Source organism: Rhinatrema bivittatum, chromosome 3 (assembly GCF_901001135.1).
Source record: "Rhinatrema bivittatum chromosome 3, aRhiBiv1.1, whole genome shotgun sequence".
NCBI lineage: Eukaryota > Metazoa > Chordata > Amphibia > Gymnophiona > Rhinatrematidae > Rhinatrema > Rhinatrema bivittatum.
Genome location: NC_042617.1, coordinates 15380337 through 15400908, shown reverse-complemented (window position 1 = coordinate 15400908; position 20572 = coordinate 15380337). Strand labels below are relative to the sequence as shown.

Below are 20572 nucleotides of genomic sequence, written 5' to 3'. Positions count from 1 at the left end.
GGTCGCTTCCGGACCCCCGCTGGACTTTTGGCAACTCTTGTGGGGGTCAGGAGGCCCCCCCAAGCTGGCCAAAAGTCCCTGGGGGTCCAGCGGGGGTCCGGGAGCGATCTCCTGCGCTTGTGACGTCGGGGAACAGGAACCAAAATGGCAAAGGTAGCGCCGGCGCCATTTCTATTAATGCACCCATGGCCCGAGAATGGAAGATCACCCCGGGAACCCCCCACTGGACCCCAGGTAATTTAAGACATTTGGGGGGGGGGGGGTTCGGGAGGGTGGGGGATTTATTTTAAAGGGTCGGGGTGGGTTTTAGGGTTGTTTTAGTGTGCCGGTTTTCCCGCCCTCCCCCTTCCCCCGATTTACGATTTTTGACGATAAATCGGGGGAATTCCTATTGTATATCGCTTCTAACGATTTTTGACGATTTAAAATATATCGGACGATATTTTAAATCGTCAAAAAACGATTCACATCCCTAACAGATAAGTATGAAAGGAAAGAAGTGTGAAGCTTGCTGGGCAGACTGGATGGGCCAATTGGTCTTCTTCTGCCGTCATTTCTATGTTTCTATGTTTCTATTTAAATGAACCTAATCGTAGACAATCCTACACCTACAGAAACCTAAAACTTAACTAGGAACTGAACAAATTTAAGATGAAGGCAGCAATCCAGCAGCAAGAGGGGGGCCTTCATCGAGTGTCACATGTATGATATTTACCTACCAATGAGGAGTTGTATGTGTGCATTTGATGCAAAGAGCTCCTGTCTCTCAGAGAACAAGTTCGATCTCTGGAGGCTAGAGTGGCAGACCTGGAGGAGCTGAGGCAGACAGAGAGGTATATAGATGAGACCTTCAGGGACATAGTAGCCAAGTCCCAACTCCAGTCTGGCATCCCTGGTGCTGCCTTGGAGGAGGAAAGCCTCATGATCATACAGCATTAACCTGGTGCAGCAGGAAATGATCCTGTAGCAAGGACCTTCTCTCCAGGTCGTGCATCGTCCTTTCACACCAAGAATGTGTCTCCCAGGGCTTCTGCCAAGGAGGGAAGGGTTAGGTTGGCCGTCATAGTTGGTGATTCTATTATTAGGAATGTAGACAGCTAGGTGGCTGGTGGGCATGAGGATCACTTGGTAACATGCCTACCTGGTGTGAAGGTGGCGGATCTCACACATCACCTAGATAGGATTTTAGACAGTGCTGGAGAGGAGCCGGCTGTCGTGGTACATGTGGGCACCAATGACATAGGAAAATGTGGGAGGGAAGTTCTGGAAGCCAAATTTAGGCTCTTAGGTAGAATGCTGAAATCCAGAACTTCCAGGGTAGCATTCTCTGAAATGCTCCCTGTTCCATGTGCAGGTTCCTGGAGGCAGGCAGAGCTCCGGAGTCTCAATGCGTGGAGGAGACGATGGTGCAGGGAAGAGGGATTCAGTTTTGTAAGGAACTGCATAACCTATTGGGGAAGGGAGAGTCTTTTCTGAAGGGATGGGCTCCACCTTAACCAGGGTGGAACCAGGCTGCTGGCGCTAACCTTTAACAACGAGATTGCAGCTTTTAAATAGAACAAAGAGGAATGCCAACAGTCCCTCAGCAGTGCATGGTTCAGAGGGAGGTATCTTCAAAGGTTACTAATGAAGCAATAGAGAGCTTCCAATAATAAGAAAAGTAGTCCAAGACCTTATAATTAAAAACTCATCTGAGCTAAAAGATTCCACTTTATCCCTGTCAACTGAAAAGCAGAATGTAAATACAAATAAAAAACACACTTTGAAATGTTTGTATGCTAATGCCAGAAGTCTAAAAAATAAGATGGAAGAATTAGAGTGTATAGCAGTGAATGATGACATAGACTTAATTGGTATCTCATAGACATGTGGAAAGAGGATAAACAAAGAGATAGCAAATGTTGCTTACCTGTAACAGGTGTTCTCACAGGACAGCAGGATGTTAGTCCTCACATATGGGTGACGTCACAGGATGGAGCCCCGTATGGAAAACTTTTTGTCAAAGTTTCTATAAAGCTTTGACTGACACTGGCACACTGAGTGCACTGGGCATGCTCAGCCTGCAATTATCCCTGTGAGCCACAGGTGTCTCCCTCAGTCTTGTCTTATAGCTAAAAGCGCAAGCGAAACTAAAATAAAAGTGAAAAACGTATAGAGACCCAACTCCGTGGGGTGGCGGGTGGGTTTCGTGAGGACTAACATCCTGCTGTCCTGTGAGAACACCTGTTACAGGTAAGCAACATTTGCTTTCTCACAGGACAAGCAGGATGGTAGTCCTCACATGTGGGTGAGTACCGAGCTGAGGATGCCCGAGAATATATCAAATACACCACAGACACACGAAAAGCGCAATGGCTAGGGTGGAATTTGAAATGGAGGGCATCCGGAAAACCGCAATGGGTTCGTGGAGGGATGTTGGGTAGTTAACCCGAAAAGAATAAGAGTAGACGGACTGGCCAAACATGGAGCATGACGGCTAGACGTATCTAAGGAATATTGGGCTGCGAAGGTATGGAGAGAACTCCAGGTGCAGCCTGATAATATGTGTACAAGCAGCAGCGACCGAGGGGAAGCTATTAAGGCTAGGACAGACGCAACAGAATGTGGATACACACAGTGTTGTAGTGAAATGCCTGCTTGTTGGTAGAAAAGAGATACAGACCAGTCAGAAGGAATAGGTCTGTTTGCCCATTGGAACTCGCAGCTTGACTCTTGCCATAGAAGGAAAGAGTTAGGTGGAATTCGTATGGAATGCAGTGCGATCTAGATAGAATGCAAGTGCAGCATTCCTGTACAGGAATGCGGAAAAACCCCTCTCTCCCTGGTGAGAGAGAGGCATTGGAAAAAATGGGCAGAGTATATCCTGAGTAAGGTGAGATGCAACGTCTACCTTAAGAAAGATAGAGAGTTGAATGTGTAAGAACCACTCAGTGACGGAGGAACGAAGGGTCGGATGAGTCTGGAACAAGTGTGTAACTCACTGACACTGCTGGCAGAAATGGCATTTAAGAGGGAAAAATTTTTCTCTTGCCAAACTGTGAAATGAGAGGAATGGAAAGGCTCGAACATAGAACGTATGAGCCTGAGAAGCATGAAATATAGATATTCCATTCCGTGACTAGTGAAAATAGAGGTGGCTTGATCAGTGGATAATCCATGGTAAGCTGATTCAGAAGGGGTTTACCGTGAAACGGGTATCCCCACTCTCAAACGATACACCAAGTAGAATAGAGGTGTTCTTATGAGGAGGATGTCTTGGGAGCAGAATCCAAGGGAGTAAGAGAAGAGTGGTGTAGAAAAAGAAAAAAGGGTAATACCCTTTTCCATGCATCATGAGGTAAAGCCTGCCATCTTAAATGGTAGGATTTATGTGTAGAAGGTTTTGTGACGCTACCAGAACCTGAGAACATCAGTCAGTCTATGATTTGGGACTGACTGGTAAGAAGGTAATTTGGTTATTTATTTATTTATTTATTTATTTATTTATTTATTTAATGTCTTTTTTATACCGATAGCCGTTCACACATCGTATCAGTTTACAATTAAACAGGAACCATTGGGCAGAACCCTTACATATAACACTGCAAATTACTGGTTACTGGTATAATGGATTGAGAGTATGGGAAGCATACTGGTCTCGGTCAGGGCGTGGGTTTAAGGTATACGGAACCCCGTCCCAGATCAATATTAGAACAATGCTGGCTATGAGAGGCAGCAGAAGAGACATACTGAAGAGGCCCTTGATGGAAGAAGGGCATCTACGGGAACGCATAGGAAACATGTACAGGGAGCAGGATCTGTGCACCGTATGGTGCGATTCAGACACAGCGGGAGGTTTAGTTAAACTTAGCGTTAGAATATTTTCCCTGTACACATGTAATTGAGACCATTCGAGAGGATAGAACCTACATGGAGAAGGTCTGATAGTGCGTTCATTAAATCTCTTAGAGAAGTGGCCCAAGGACGCATGAAGTGAACAAGGGCCAAGGTAGAGCTGCGCAGCTGTCCAGCAGAGCAGCTAAGAGTTAGTGCGTGCTTGTGTGTTGGAAAGCCCATTCTCCCTATGCTGTCTGTCTGTATGCACAAAGCTTTGTTGCAGAGCCAGTATTGGAAGGCATAAGGGTATAACTCATGGCTACAAGCTCCAGGCAGTTTAAGAGAAAAATGTGCCTGGAGTGGAAGAGACGCATATTGGTTTGAGAAGCTTTTAGGCCAAACTTTACAACCCTGAGTAAATGCGAGCAGGAGCAGAAGGAAACTAGGTTCTAGTTCTACATCTGGAATAAGAATAAGGGACAAAAGCAGTGAAACCACTTAGGCCCATTGAGTATAGAATGTCACTGAATATAACCCATAGCAGCTTTGGACTATGAGAAAAAATGCATAGTGGGAAAAAAACCCATAGCCGAACCATGAAAGGTTGAAGGGTTGAGGTTATGGAAATATTCGCAGGGACATATAAGAATTTATCAGAATGTCCGTGCGCATGCTGGACAAGAAGGTCTTAAGACTGTGGTGTCCAGAAGTGTTGCAGAAGGGATTTATGGCAGTGACAGTAATCCCAGTTAGTAAATGTATAGTGAGTCATGAAGAAGTGAGAGCTCCTTGCATGGACTGAATGCGGTTAAGCAGTAGTCCATGCAAGGAAAAGTGAATGATGTTACACTCCGTAGAGAAAACAGCATTCACCAACAGTGATGCAAAGAGACAGTTCACTTACCGAAGCTGTTGCCAGCGGTGGAGCTTGGGGTTGTAATATTGTGTAGTTATTTCCCACATTAAATGCCACATTATTGTGTGTTAATCTACTGTGGAATGTGGTAAGAGACTCTAATTTGCATCAAATCCTCCCACTTGCATATTCAACATAAAATTTACATGCAATAGACTTAGTGTTTGGGTACTTGCCAGGTTCTTATGGCCTGGATTGGCCACTGTTGGAAACAGGATGCTGGGCTTGATGGACCCTTGGTCTGACCCAGTATGGCATTTTCTTATGTTCTTATGTACCTTGCATGGCTAAGAGGCAGCTGCTCAGCACAGCCAGATATTCAGCTGCTGCAACTTATCTGTATAAGTCGACACTTATTTGGTTACGTGTGGCTAAATATAAAGGCCATTAGTTCCCCATGAATCTGTTTAATGAAAGTAATTTTCAGCAGTCTACAGAAGGCTAAAGTTTGCATGTACAAAATATAAGCAGACTTTAGCATGAATTTTCAAAGTAGACTTAGATGCATAAGTCCGCTTTGAAAATTAGCAGGTACACACAGAACCCAGCATGTGTAAATGTGTGTGAGTAGAATGATATGCATACTTTCAAAAATCAATAATATGCACATAAATGCTAGTCCCACCTCAACTCTGCCACTGGAACACTTTTTTTCCTGTGTAAATAAAAGTATTGGTGGAATCGCTTCTAGCCATAATTTTACACAGACAATTCACAGGGCAATTTTCAAAAGCCCATTAAAAGGATAAAAACACATTTTATGCACAGAAATGCTTTTGAAAGTTCGAACCAATATTAATATGTTCATTTGTATAAAACCAGGCAAAAATGTTTATACCGAAGATTTTGTCTATAGATGCATTGGATGGTAGTGTGCAATTGAATACTGTAAACTGCCGTTTTAGACGCTGTGGAATATCATTACGACCTCCACCAGGATGTATCATAGCTGCTATGATCTGTACATCAACAATAGTAGTAAAGTCTCCAGGCTTCTCCAAATTGTACATTCCTTGCATTTCCATCATCTGACGCACTATTTCATTTGTAACCTATATAAATGTAAAACAGAATAAAAGATGTACATTCATTACTTTTACATTAATTATTATATATAATAATATTTTGCCTTGAAATAGAAGGACACACAGAAATGTCAAGTTTCTCTTGAGGACAGAATGAAGATCTATTTGAAAATATATAAATAGGCTTGGTGATTAGCCACAGTAGAGTGGGAGTTGCCCAAAATTGCAAATAAACACTGGACATGAGCTTCCACACTGAACAGTTATATAAAAAGAATCATGAGGGCATCTTGAAAAGCTTTTTTCAATTTTACAATAACAATATTAACTTCTAGAACTGGCTAAACTGATCAATTAAAGCTAGTAGTTCTGTGGTGGTAGTATTTAAAATTAAACAGCTAAATTAGCCCGATAAGACTTATCCATCTAACTTTGAATATCCCCATAAAAATCGCTAATTAACTGGATAATTTTTATCCAGCTAACTTTAGATTCACTAATGAGCAGGTCTACCTTACCTTCAATAACCAGATAAGTCTGAATATCAGCACTTATCTGGCTAAGTTAACCAGATAGGTGACTCCTTTCCGACATGCCCATTTCCTGCTGATTAGCTGGCTAAGTACTTTTCTGGATACATCGTGGCCACTAAATATGGCCAGATATTCAGGTACCACCAGTTAGCCAGATAGGTCCTTACTTATTCAGTTTGGTGGCACTGAATATCTACCTCCTGGTAATTATAAAAATATGTACATTAACTGAATCATTTATGAAATATCACTATTCTATTTAAAAAATTAAATCGGAGACATCTTTTACTTTTCTATACTGTAGGGAAAGCAAAACTGCTTACCTTGTAATAGATGTTATCCCAGGACAGCAGGATGTAGTCCTCACATATGGGTGACATCACTGACCAAGCCCTATTGCGGGAAAAACTTCTGTCAAAGTTTCTAGAAACTTTTGACTGGCACTGTGAGGGCACTGAGCATGCCCAGCATGCCATGATATTCTCTGCCACAGGGGTCTCCACTCCAGTCTGGTATGTAGCAATAAGCTTTAGCAAAAAATAAAACAAAAAAAAGTAGAAGACCCAACTCCGCGGGGTGGCGGGTGGGTTCTGTGAGGACTACATCCTGCTGTCCTGGGATAACACCTATTACAAGGTAAGCAATTTTGCTTTATCCCAGGACAAGCAGGATGCTAGTCCTCACATATGGGTGATTAGCAAGCTAGAGGCTGAATCATTTTGTAGTGAAGCAACAGTGAAGTATTGTTGATGAAAATGAGGCAGCCGAAGATCACAGCAGGTTGGTTGTAGAAGGAGTTGGGTTTACACTGGAAACAAGTTCTTTAAGACAGATTGTCCATAGGCTGAATCTTGTATTCCTTCTTTGCCAAACAGTAATGAGCTGCAAACATGTGCAGAGAACTCCATGTTGCTGCTTTTCATATGTCAAGGATTGGCATTGAATGATAGTGTGCTACTGAGGTTGATATTGCTCTTATTGAGTGCGCCTTTACTCGTCCTTGGAGAGGAAGGCCTGCTTTTTCATAGCAAAACTGTATGCAATCTGCTAACCAGTTAGATAGAGTATGTTTACCCACTGCTTTACCTGGTTTATTTGGATCATAAGATACAAAGAGTTGAGTGGATTTTCTTTGGACTGCAGTGCGGTCTAAGTAAAAGGCTAATGCACGTTTACAGTCTTAAGGTATGTAAGGCCCATTCCCCTTGGTGAGCATGAGGCCTTGGAAAAAATGTGGTTAAAACAAGGGATTGGTTCAAGTGGAATTCTGGGAAGGAATTTTGGATGTGTACAGAGAATCATTGGGGTAGATTTTAAAAAAGTGCGCCTTCGCGTACTTTTGTTGGCGCACCAGGCGCAAACAAAGTACGCTGGATTTTAGTAGATACGCACGTAGCCGCTAAAATCCAGGATCGGCGCGCGTAAGGCTGCCGATTTTGTGCAGCCGGCGCGCGCCAAGCCGCGCAGCCTGCCTCCGTTCCCTCCAAGGCCGCTCTGAAATCGGAGCGGCCTCGGAGGGAACTCGCTTTCGCCCTCCCCTCACCTTCCCCTCCCTTCCTCTATCTAACCCACCGCCCCGGCCCTATCTAAACCCCCCCCCTACCTTTATCGGGGGATTTACGCCTCCCGGAGGGAGAAGTAAATCCCCGCGCGCCAGCGGGCCGCTAGTGCGCCGAGACGCGACCTGGGGGCGGTTCCGGAGGGTGCGGCCATGCCCCCGGACCACCCCGTGCCGAAACCACGCCCCCGGGCCCGCCCCCCAAAACGCCACGCCGATCGGCCCCGCCCCCGACACGCCCCCCTCGAAAAACCCCGGGACTTATGCGAGTCCCGGGGCTCTGCGCGCGCCGGCAGGCCTATGGAAAATAGGCGCGCCGGCGCGCAAGGCCCTGCTCGCATAAATCCGGGCGGATTTACGCGAGCAGGGCTTTTAAAATCCGCCCCATTCTGTCATGTAGTAACTTTGTATAGGGTGAGTACGTGACAAGTGCTTGTAACTCACTAACTCTTCTAGCTGATGTAATGGCTATGAGGAAGATAGTTTTCCATGTGAGAAATTTAAGATCACAGGAATTCATGGGTTCAAATGGACAACGCATGAGTCTTGTTAAAACCAGATTCAGGTCCCATTCTGTGACAGGTGGCCGAATTGGTGGTTTAAGTTGAGTTAAACCTCTCATAAACCTGCTGACAAGAGGTTGTGTGGAGATTGGTGCATCTCCCATCTTGTTATGGTAAGCTGAGAGTGCACTTAGGTGTACTCTTACAGATGAAGTCTGAAGACCAGATTCTGAAAGATGGTATAAGTAGTCTAGAAGAGACGTAGTGGGGCAAGTGAAGGGATCAATATTCTTTTGTCTGCACCACAAAGTAAATCTCTTCCATTTGGAAGAATAATTCTTTCATGTGGAAGGTTTACGTGAAGCTATAAGCACTTGAGATACATTGGTGGAAAGATTGAGTGGTTGTAAAATCAAGATTTCAACATCCATGCTGTCAGGGAAAGGGATTGAAGGTTGGGATGGCGCAACCGACTCTGATCCTGAGTTATGAGAGTGGGAGCTACTCCCAGGCGAATTGGATCCCTGACTGAGAGATCTAGAAGTGTGGGAAACCATACTTGTCGAGGCCAATACGGGGCTATGAGTATCATGGACCCCTTGTCCTGTTGTAGCTTCACTAGAGGTTTGGTTATACGCGGTATTGGAGGATACGCGTATAGAAGGCCTGAGTTTCAAGGGCGAACAAAGGTGTCCTTGGCTTGCTGGTTTTTTTGTTGGTGTAGAGAACAGAATATGTCTACTTTGTGATTCAGAGATGACACAAAGAGGTCTATTGTTGGTTGTCCCCAACTCTGAAATATTCTGGTCGCTACTGAGGGATCCAGGGACCATTCGTGTGGTTGAAATTGACGACTGAGTCGATCGGCCACCAGATTGTGAATGCCTGCCAGATAAGTGGCCTGGAGGAACATTGAGTGGTTCAGGGCTCAGCCCCAAATCTGTGCAGCCTCTTGACAAAGGAGAAACGAGCCTGTACCTCCCTGTTTGTTGATGTACCACATGGCTACTGTGTTGTCTGTTTGGATCAGAACAATCTTGTTTGAAAGGCAGTCTTTGAACGCATGTAGAGCATAACGTATAGCTCGAAGTTCCAGAAAATTGATTTGAAATGTTACTTCGAGGTTCGTCCAAGTACCCTGGGTTTTGAGAGTGTCTATGTGTGCTCCCCAGCCCAAGGTGGATGCATCTGTAGTATGTTATCTGTGGGACTGATTGTTGGAAGGGTAGGCCCTTGCGCAAATTGTCCTTGTTCACCCATCAAAGTAGAGAGGAACGTAGCTGGTGGGTTACTTGAATTGGAGAATGTAGTGGTTGAATGGCTTGAATCCATTGTGATCGTAGAGTCCATTGGGTAACTCTCATGGTGAGCCTTTCCATAGGAGTGACATGAACTGTGGAGGTCATGTGGCTTAGTAAGGTTAAAAACTGATGAGCTGTTGCTTGTGTCTTTGAGTGAATTGAGTTTGCAAATAAGGACAGCATTTCTGCTCGATCTTCGGGTAGAAAAGCCCTCGAGAGGATGGTGTTCAATTCTGTTCCTATGAATTGAAGCAGGTGTGATGGTGTGAGATGGGACTTTTGATAATTGATGAGAAATCCCATGGAATGAAGTAGAGCAATGGTTCTGTTGAGAGAAGCTATTGCTCCATGTTGAGATTGTCTTCTGATGAGCCAGTCATCTAGATATGGAAAGACATGGACACTTTCCTTGCGTAAGTGTGCTGCTATTACTGCCAGATATTTGGTAAATACTCTGGGAGCAGAGGCAAGTCCGAATGGCAGTACTCTGTATTGGAAATGTTGATGGCCCACCATGAAGCGCAGGTACTTGCGATGAGGAGGAAATATTGGAATGTGAGCGTAAGCGTCTTGTAGATCCAGAGAACAAAGCCAATCTCCTACTTGAAGAAGTGGGAGCATGGTTCCTAGAGAGACCATTCTGAATTTTTCTTTCTTTAGAAATTTGTTGAGATTTCTGAGGTCTAGGATGGGACGTAGGCCTCCGGTTTTCTTTGGAATGAGGAAATAACGGGAATAGAATCTTCTGCCTCTCTGAGACCGCGGCACTGGCTCTAAAGCCCTGGCTTTCAGAAGGATGGATAATTGTACTTGTAATTGAAGGATATGATTTTCGCTTAGATGTAATTGTGTGGGCAGAAAATCTTTAGGAAGTGAGAGGAAATTTAGTTGGTATCCTCGATATATTATGGAGAGGACACATTGGTCGGTTGTTAAGGTTAGCCAATTGTAGAATTGAGATATCCGGCCTCCCACTGGGAGGTGTGGGTGGGGATTTGAGAGAAGGCTGAATTCTCTGGATAAAATTTCAAAAACGAGTGGTAGTACTTATTTGTGGAGCAGGCTGAGGCCTAGACTGTCTCTGCTGTCCTGGCTGCGGTCTTTGTTGTGTCCTGGCAGGGCGAGGTCGTGATGAAGGAGGGTAATATCTACCCTGCCTGTAAAAGGGTCTTGTGGTGTCCCTCCTTTGAGGCCTACATCGACTGTGCATAGGGGGATCCTGCGGGAGGGAAGACAACTGTCTGAGTGTTTCTGTATGCTCTTTTAACAGACATACAGCATCTTGGACTTTAGAGCCGAAGAGGTTGTCTCCCTGACAGGGAAGGTCCACCAACTTCTCTTGCTCCTCTGGTCTGAGATCTGAGGCCTTGAGCCATGCCCATCTCCTGGCACTAATGCCTGATGCAGCCACTCTTGAAGCAGTCTCGAACCCGTCATAGGCTGCTCTGACTTCTTGCTTTCCGGCTTCCATAGCCTTATGAATGATGGCTTGGGCAGCTTCCTGGTATTCAGTAGGAAGAGATGGGACAAATTCTTGAATTTGTTTCCATAGTTTCCTCTGATACTGGGTCATGTATAGGTGATATGCAGAAATCCTGGTGTTCAACATCGCTCCTTGGAATACTTTTCGACCCAGGTAATCGAGAAATCTATGTTCTTTTCCAGGTGGGTTAGAGGAATGTGTTCGTGTTCTCCTTGACCACTTTTGCGCCAATTCCACAACCACAGAGTGGTGAGGAAGTTGTGGCTTCTGATATCCAGGCGTCGATTGTACAAGTTAAGTACTATCCATGCGCTTATTTACTGCTCGAACAGAACAGGGATGTTCCCAGAGACGGTGTTGCAGTTGTAAAAGAACATCATGTATTTGAATTGCAACAATTTGCTTTGGAGGGTCGACAAATTGGAGTACCTCCAAAGTCTGCTGTCTGGTGTCCTGCTCTGCTTGCAATTTAAAGGGGATGGAGTCCGCCATCTCCTGAACAAAGGTGGTAAAAGTGAAATCCTCTGGTGGAGACTGTTTCCTGGCATGTGGTGGTGATGGGTCAGACATAAAGGCTTCTGAGGATGTATCCGAGGTGGTGTCAGACCAAGTGTCATACTCCTGAGTTTGATGATGAGGTATTGCAGTCCTAGGAGGAGAAGGAAGACCAGAAGGTCCTGGCAAAGGGTCTTTGAGAGGAGTGTCTTCTGGATCCTCTTCTCTGGGATCAGATGGCAAGGAGGCTAATAAATCCTGGTATCGTTTGGTAAGGATACTATGCAGCGCTGCTTCTGCAGACCCTGAAGTCTCAAGAAGATGTGGCGTGTTGGCGGATGTTTTGGCATCGAAGATTTTAGTGTAGTTGATGCCTTCTTGGCAGATACCAATGTCTTTTTACTGTATTGTAGCGTCGGTGCCGTAGTGTAGATGGATATCGGCTGTGGAATCGATGAAGTCGTCGACATCGATGTTGGTAAAAAAAGAGAACATCGATGTGGGAATAGTCATTGAGGACATCGATGGAATCGATGTCGCTGGCATCGGGGTTTTCTCTGGCATTGAGAATACTCTCGGTATCTGTGATGTCACCGGCATCGAAATTGTCATTGGTATCAGTACTACTGGCATCAGTGACATGAGTATAGAAGACATCACCGGCATCGGCGCGTTCGCCGGCATCGGTGTGATCGCCAGCATCGGCGTGGTCACCGGCATTGGCGTGGTCGCCGGAATTTGAGTCTTCAAGGCTTCCATCACTGCTTGTCTGTAAGTGTGGTTAAGTCTTGCATACTAAGTGGAAGGATCGGCACCGATGGAGGTGTTGATAGCGGTGACTACGAAGGCGGTACCAGAGTAGGTGTGGTTGGTAGCGGTAGATACGTATCTTTATGCTGTTTTGCGTTCGGTTCCCCGTGGGGGAAAGCAGCGGTGACGCCGAGGCTCGACAATGTTGATGTTTGTGTTTAGGCCGTGGTTTGGTGACTGACCTTGTTGATGACTTCGACGGGGCTGGCGATGCCGAATCTCTGGATCCCTCCAGTCAACGTTTTTTAAGGAGGAGTTTCTTTGTAACTCCTGTTGGAGATGATTTGGTTGAAGTGGAAGGCGAGGGAAGGAGTTGAAGTTGGAAAAGATGTGCCATCTTTTCTTGCCGAAGTTTTCTACCCTTCGGAGTCATCTCCTGACATTGTTGACATGAGGAGATATCATGCTTCTCGCCTAAACAGACTACACATTCTAGATATGGGTCTGTGACTGACATGGTTCGATTACAAATCGGGCATTTTTTGAAACCGAAGCCATGTCAGTATCAACAGCCATCGATGAAAATGTTTTGTGAGAAAAATCTCGTTTTTACAACGTAAAAACGCTATCAATTTGTCACCGTCCGGTGACAAAAGGGAGAGTGAGTTCCCGAATGGGTGAGAAATGTGAAAAATTGACTTTTCAGTCAGAATTGTGAGTAAACTCACAGGGCTCCTATCTCCGCGATGCTTACAGCAGCGTGGAAAAACGAAGACTTGAGTGAGACCCCTGTGGCAGAGAATATCATGGCATGCTGGGCATGCTCAGTGCCAGTCAAAAGTTTCTAGAAACTTTGACAGAAGTTTTTCCCGCGATAGGGCTCCATCAGTGACATCACCCATATGTGAGGACTAGCATCCTGCTTGTCCTGGGATAAAAATATGGGGCTTCCATTTTTCCACTGAGGTCAAAATTCAGTCTTTGTCTAACAAACCAAGCAAATACATTGTGTGCATGCCTCTGCTTTCCAACTTAGGCCTGGATTTTCTAAGTTCACAGAACTAAGTTCACAGAACTTAGAAAATCCAGCGGTAACGGGGGGTGGGGAGGCGAAGCAGGGGGGGGGCGGGCCTGCGAAAGCCGCTGTGCTATAACTGTTGGCTTTTGCAAACCAATAGCGCCACCGTGAAAGATGGTGCTATTGGCCGCGTTACTGATGGCGATAAGGCTCCTTACCTTTTCACTGTCAGTGATGTCTTCACGGCATCTGCCTCGGTGCTGCCCCCGACTCCTCCCCTTCTGGTGTGGACACCACCCAGAACCTGCACCAATCTAGGTATCGCATGCGAAAAGTCTCTTTTCGTGAGCGATACCTTTGGATAATGACCCCTTTAGTGAGCATACTAGTGGTTCTTGCAGTTCCCTCTTTAGAGTGGTAACTTCTCTGGTGAGTTGTATCACCTCATTCTCCACTTGGGCCAACTCTGCTACAATCTCTTCTATCTCAGCCACCAGCTTCAGTCATTCATCACTCTGTGTGACCTGGACTCCTGGGAGTGGATTCTCTAGCTCTTCTACCTTGGCTGGCTTTTCTGGCTGCTGCTGTCCCTCCCAGAGGCTTTGGAGCACAGCTTTCCTACTAGCTCACTTATGCTCTATTATAAATAAGGCTGGTTGCTCTTTAGGGAGCTTGACCTACTCAGCTTCTCTTTTTTTCTCTTCTTTAGGGAAAAAAGGACAAACCCCTTTCTCAAGACACAACTGTCTATTTCTTTCTTTTTCTTGGAAAAAAAGAAACAAAATCCTGCTTTTCCAGCTCTAACTCACTTTTTTCTTCCTTTCTCAGTGAAGCTATTCTCCTTGGCCTATTATTAAAAACTCTCTGTTTTTAAACTCTCAAGGCTGTCTCTGTAGCCATGCCACTTAAAACATGTTCTGCATTACATGTTGCTATGCTCTGTACCTTGTTTAGAGCCACAGTCCTCACACATATTCATGCTCTGTGCAACCCCTTAGAGCATTACTTTAAAAGCCTTCTGCTCTGTGCACTCCTGTGCCCAAACACTGAAATGCCTCATGAGACTATAGAAGTTCCTAATATTGAGTACACAGTCATCCCAGAGGCATTAATTTCTCCTTTATCTCTGGATACACCCACCCTGCCAAAGCTACTACCATGTGAGGACAATGATTATGGCTTATCAAGAACTGAAAGCGAAGCACAGCCTTTAGAACCATTGATTGAGTGCAGGGATCTGCAGAATCCTTGGTGTAATTTGTTGGTAGCCCCTGTGATTGGACAATTACATCACTTGGGAAGGAGGAGATACTCTAGTTGTACGGAAAGTGCAGGTGCTGTGCTAAACACTCTTTTAGTTCTTTTTCCTATATTTGTTTCTATTCTGGCTTTGAAGCTCCCACCTAGGTAAGTGCTGTTTAGATAATAAAAGTTGGTTAATATCTACTCACTCCATATAAGATTCTACAGCTTCCATATCCTTAGGTATTCACTTTATGGTTACTGGGATCCACTGATTGATCTTGAACTAACTGCACTCCTCCCTTCTTTTATGTACTGTGTAAGCATTTTCTCTCTATCTCCACTGGGTGAGCAGCTAATGAGTAGCTCATTGTTTGTCCTCCTCCCAATGTGGTGACATATGGTCTCCTTCACCAAAAAACTTTTGTCATATTGACAGTGGGTCTCTCAGGCTGAGGCACACAGGGGTGAACTTTCATGTTATCAAAACTCCACCGAGAAACTTCTAGGATAAAAATAAAAAATCCATACTTCTAAAATACTACTAGGGTCTTTCTCATAAGAGAAAAGGCCTTACAAGAACTCATGCTTTTGGTCAGTTTTTGGGTATCCTTGTCATATTTCTTAGGAACAGTGGACAAAAACTTCAAAAACAAACTTAAAAGAGAGATAGCAGCTCATTGGCCACTTGATATGAGATAGCAACAAATTATCTTCACAACAACCCTATATATCAAGCTAAAATGCTCTATACCCCGAAAGCTTCTAAAAACAAGTAGGCTTTTAACTGTTACATTTCTCTGGCATTCATTGATCCTTCTACAGGGGCATATTTAGTTTTATTTTTTTATTTAAAATATTCATAACCTGCAGGTCCTAAATACTTGCTCTCTGCATGTATAGCATTCCGTCCAGTCTTCTAAGTTAGGTTCCCAATGGGGCTTTACAGTTCTGTTAGTAAACAATTACTCAGGGTGCTCGAGAAAAACATTCTATAAAAACACACGATGAAGCAGCAGATAAATACCATATATGCAGAACACATATTTTTGTTTAGTTTGGTTTTCATTTTGGGGGTGTTTTTTCTTTTTTTGTGTACAACCATAGAAGTGTAGCCCCTTTTTCTGGGGATGCCCAGAATGCAGGAGTACTCTGAGTCCTGGGGCTACATTTTACTCACAGTTCACAACAGGCCCCAGAGGAAGAGGATTCAACCTCTGGGGCCCTAGCCTCATGGAGTAAGCACTTACCACTGTCTCCCAATATCTCAGTTGATTTCTCTTGCATCTGTATTCACTATTTGGAAGTCCTTGCTCTAGGGTGACTCTGACACTCAAAAAAGACACTGAACAATCTGGTGGGTTGTTATAAAAATAAATTTACTGTAGGAGTCATGTGATGTAGTGAGCCTTGGCAGACATGTGGGTTCAGGCTCCAGGCACCATCCCCCCATTCTCAACCATTATCAGCGGCATCTGTGACTTTTTATTATCTCTTTCTTGTTCGGTGGACAGTGCATATGTCCATAGACAAATAAATGCAAAAATCACCAGGTAATATGCCCTTGAAAGGGGGGGAAAAATGAAGGCGATACAGGAAACAAGTCTCTCCTCCTTTGAGCAGTGATGCTATCGCAGACCTAATGCTGCAGGTAACAAATGTAGTAGTTACTGCCTAAGACATGAGATTTAAAGATTTATTGGCACAGATTACCAACCTCAAAGATGCAATTTCTGAATTGCAGCTGTGAATAGAAATGGCAGAAGGAAGAATATCAAGCTTGGAGGATGATTCTCTTGAGATTACAAACAAACTTGCAGCTTTGGAAAAGGCCTTAGGAGATCAGGAGGATAAATTAGATAATTTAGAGACTAGATCGTGGCATAGCAATATAAGACTGGCAAGCATTCCTGAGCCCATTGAAGACAGGCATCCTTTTTAGAAACATGGTTGCCTGAGGCTCTGGCACTGACAGAGTTTGTGGGGGTTTTGTGAATTGAGAGAGCCCATCGTCTAGGGTGCAGACGAGAGGGAGATAACAGGCCCTGCACAATCATAGCCAAAGTTCTAAATTGGCTTCATAAACAGAAGTTGATGCAAGCTTTTCAAAAGCAATGTGAGCTAGCCTACCAAGGGCTTCCGGTTTGCCTTTTCCAGGACTTTTCTTCTAAAGGTGCGCAGCGCCGCATGATGTTCACACCGATCTGTACGGAACTAAACAAAAAGGCAGGTGCGATTCCCATTGCAATTCTCGGCTAAGCTCCGAATATGGCATGCCGGCAAGGTACATAATTTTGATGAAACAGCTGACATGAATCCATTCGCAGATGGCTTACCTTAAGCTGCAGAGATCAGGCGCGCTTGGATCCTGGTGCACAAGGTTGGTTACGGCTGCATGCTTTTTTCTTCTGAATTAGATAGCCCTGCTGACCGGACTTGCGAGGGATCGCACTGAAGGTGGCTTCCCTTCACGGCATTTTTGTTGTTAAATTCATTGTGAGCTCAGTGGAAAGGAACACAGAGCTCGAAGTGTGCACCTCGTGCTTTTGCTCTGTCTACAAAAACAGCATGAACGCTGGGCGGCAGTCACAGGCATAATACCAAGAACAGACAGACTGATGTTATCTCATGGTTTCTAGATAAATGTTGTATTTTTTTTTGCTTATCTGTACCTATTCTAACTTTAGTAGACTGAGTCATTTATCCAAAATGGGTAAATGATCAGAGAAAAAGAGAAGTTGCTTTAGACAAGTATTTCAATTTCCTGCTCTGTTTTTACTTCTTGGTCTCTCTCTTCCATTTCAGTTAAATCCTTAATATGCCTATTGGCACTCTTTTGGGGGGGGGGGGCACCTGTACACATTTAGACTGTACTCAATGCTCAAAATAAAGGAGAAATTGAATAAGAGACTTGATGGGAGGGAAGGAGATGGGGGGTAGAGAGATTGGGAAAAGGAGTGAGTGGGTGGAGGGGGGATTTTTCATCTTTATGTGTTTTAGCTGTGTGGATGGCAGATTGGAGGAAAGTTCCAGAGAAAGGGTTGAGTTTTTCTCTCATGATAGGAGGGGGGTACTCATGATAGGAGGGGGGTACTTTGTGAGTCTAGGCTGGGAGACCCATAGCATTCTAAAGCAAGGATTCTTTGAACAGAAAGTATTATATCTGGACTGCGGGTAATACAATACATATAGTTTCTTTATAGTGCTGGGAAAAATAGTAGAAACTATTCTAAAGATCAAAATTGTAGAGCATACAGAAAGACATGGTTTAATGGAACACAGTCAACACGGATTTACCCAAGGGAAGTCTTGCCTAACAAATCTGATTCATTTTTTTGAAGGGGTTAATAAGCATGTGGATAAAGGTGAACTGGTAGATGTAGTGTATTTGGATTTTCAGAAGCCATTTGACAAAGTCCCTCATGAGAGGCTTCTAAGAAACTAAAAAGTCATGGGATAGGAAGCGATGTCCTTTCGTGGCTTACAAACTGGATAAAAAAACAGGAAACAGAGAGTAGGATTAAATAGTCAATTTTCTCAGTGGAAAAGGGTAAACAGTGGAGTGCCTCAGGGATCTGTACTTGGACCAATGCTTTTCAATATATATATAAATGATCTGGAAAGGAATACGGCGAGTAAGGTTATCAAATTTGCGGACGATAGAAAATTATTCAGAGTAGTTAAATCACAATCAGATTGTGATACATTACAGAAGGATCTTGCAAGACTGGAAGATTGGGCATCCAAATGGCAGATGAAATTTAATGTGGACAAGTGTAAGATGTTGCACATAGGGAAAAATAACCCTTGCTGTAGTTACACAATGTTAAGTTCCATATTAGGAACTACCACCCATCCGCTTCCAACATAAAAGGTCTTTACTTTTGCTAACAGATCGAGTTAGCAGGGACTCCAATTGGACTAGCTTCGGCTGTCCAAAGACTACTCTGCACCCAAAGGATTGTTTGCGGGATTTCCTTCAGACCCGCTTCCCTCTTGCAGCATTGCCTCTCCGGACCTACCAGGGGTACCCGCTCCTCGGGGCCTCATTCTCTTTCTCTATTTCAGATTACAGAAGGGAACCGGTACTCGCTCCTCGAGGGCCCATGTTCCTAAACTCTCTAAAGACTCTCCATTGCCTGGAAGCGATCGCAAGAGACGGACATTGTGAGTTATTATTTCAGACTACAGATAGGAACCGGTACTCGCTCCACGAGGGCCCATGTTCCTAAAACCCTTCTCAACTTTCTTCTATCTCAGAAGCTATCGCATACCTATATCTTGTGAATTACTATTATAGATTGCAGATAGGAACCTGTACTCGTTCCACGAGGGCCTATGTTCCTAAAACTCTCCAAAGACTCTCTTCTATTCCAGAAACCATCTCATACACAGATATTGTGAGTTCTCATTCCAGACTGCATATAGGAACCAGTACATGACTACGGCTCCTGTTCCTGAATATACTGAAGACTCTCTGTTGCATAGAAGCCATTACAGATATCTACAATTGTGAGTGTATCATCTACTACTGGTTATGTATCCAGCATACCCTGTTTACTCACTACCTATAGTCTCTCTCTCTACAGCTCAGCAACCCAGAGACTGGAATTCCAGTATCTGAGGGACTTCAGCCCTGCCGGGCACATCAGCTCACTACTGCCACCTCTGGTGGTTCTACTTCCTATCTAATAAAATAACTATCTATGTTTGTCTCCATACTCCAGCCTAGCCAGTGGTCCCTCTTAGGACATCATCCTGGGGGCGCTGTCATCTGCCATCGGACCAGGGATTCACCAATTTACATTAAGTGTTTATTCCTTACACTACTGGAGCAGTATTATACAGACTGCCACTCTGTGGGAGGCCAACCCACCACAAATCATTAACTCTGCCTATGGAGTATTACAATGGTTAAGCTCCTCTCCTTTGGTGGAGTGATTCATACTGGTTGCCAACTCCCTAGCGGACTTCTAACAGATTACTAACTCCTCCCTCTCCTGGAGGAGATCGATAACAGATTGCTAGCTCCGCCCCCACGATGAGCCACGGCACAGGTTGATCCGAAGAAGTTATCTCTAGTGCATCTATTCAGAGTATGTGTCTGAGAAGCCATGGCACAGGTTGATTTGAAGAAGACATCTCTATGCCATCAGTTCTGAAGAAGATATTCTAGTCACCAGTTTTTTTGTCTACTGGTGCTGCTGCCATCTCTCTTGCAGAAGTGAGTTTTGGACGTACATTGGTTGCCACTTCTGTTGAAGTTTCTTTTACGTCCATTGCAGCAAGTTATTGTGGCTGAATTTCAACTCTCATCCAGCTACATCTACTGGAGAGTTATCTTAGAAGTGAGTTTTGGACATTCTTCAACATCACCACTTCAACTGAATCCCTCAGTGTGGTCCATAGCAGCTCCATCCACTGCTGCTGATTTCATCTTTACACTCTACGAGATTCTTCCACATCTCAAGATCCACCTGTCATCTATATAGTATCGAGACAGAGAATATGACCATGAAATTCTGGATGTTTATTACAGAGGCAAGACTTTGGAATACCTTCTGATTGGAAGGCATCGGCTCCGATTGATCTTGAGAGCCTTAGACCTCTATCTTGGATAATGAGATGCTTCATCAGTTCCACCTCGCGCATCCTTTGAAACTTAAGCCTGGTACCCTCCTTAAAGGAGATTGCCCTTTGAAGGGGGGTACTGTTGCGTTCGTGCCTGCTTTCGCCCTCGCTCCACCCTCTCTACCTGTGTGGCGACTCCCTCCGTGTCTGATGGACGGCTTGATGCCGTGGCGTCTCTATGCCGCTTCTCCCTGGCATCCCCGGGCCGGCTCGATGCTACAGATCCGCCATGTTCCTGATGACGTAGGGCGCGCGCGCGTGCTCCGAAGTATGTACCAGCAAGGGCACGAACCTCAGGGGC

At 44.6% G+C, this 20572-nt stretch overlaps 1 protein-coding gene across 1 annotated transcript in view; it reads right to left on the bottom strand.

Moving 5' to 3' along the window:
* Window positions 1-20572, bottom strand: part of DNAH8 (dynein axonemal heavy chain 8) — a 1926251-nt gene that overhangs the window by 624238 nt on the left and 1281441 nt on the right. The window contains 1 exon segment of the mRNA XM_029592920.1: window positions 5571-5784. Coding sequence (XP_029448780.1) covers window positions 5571-5784 — 214 coding nt within the window.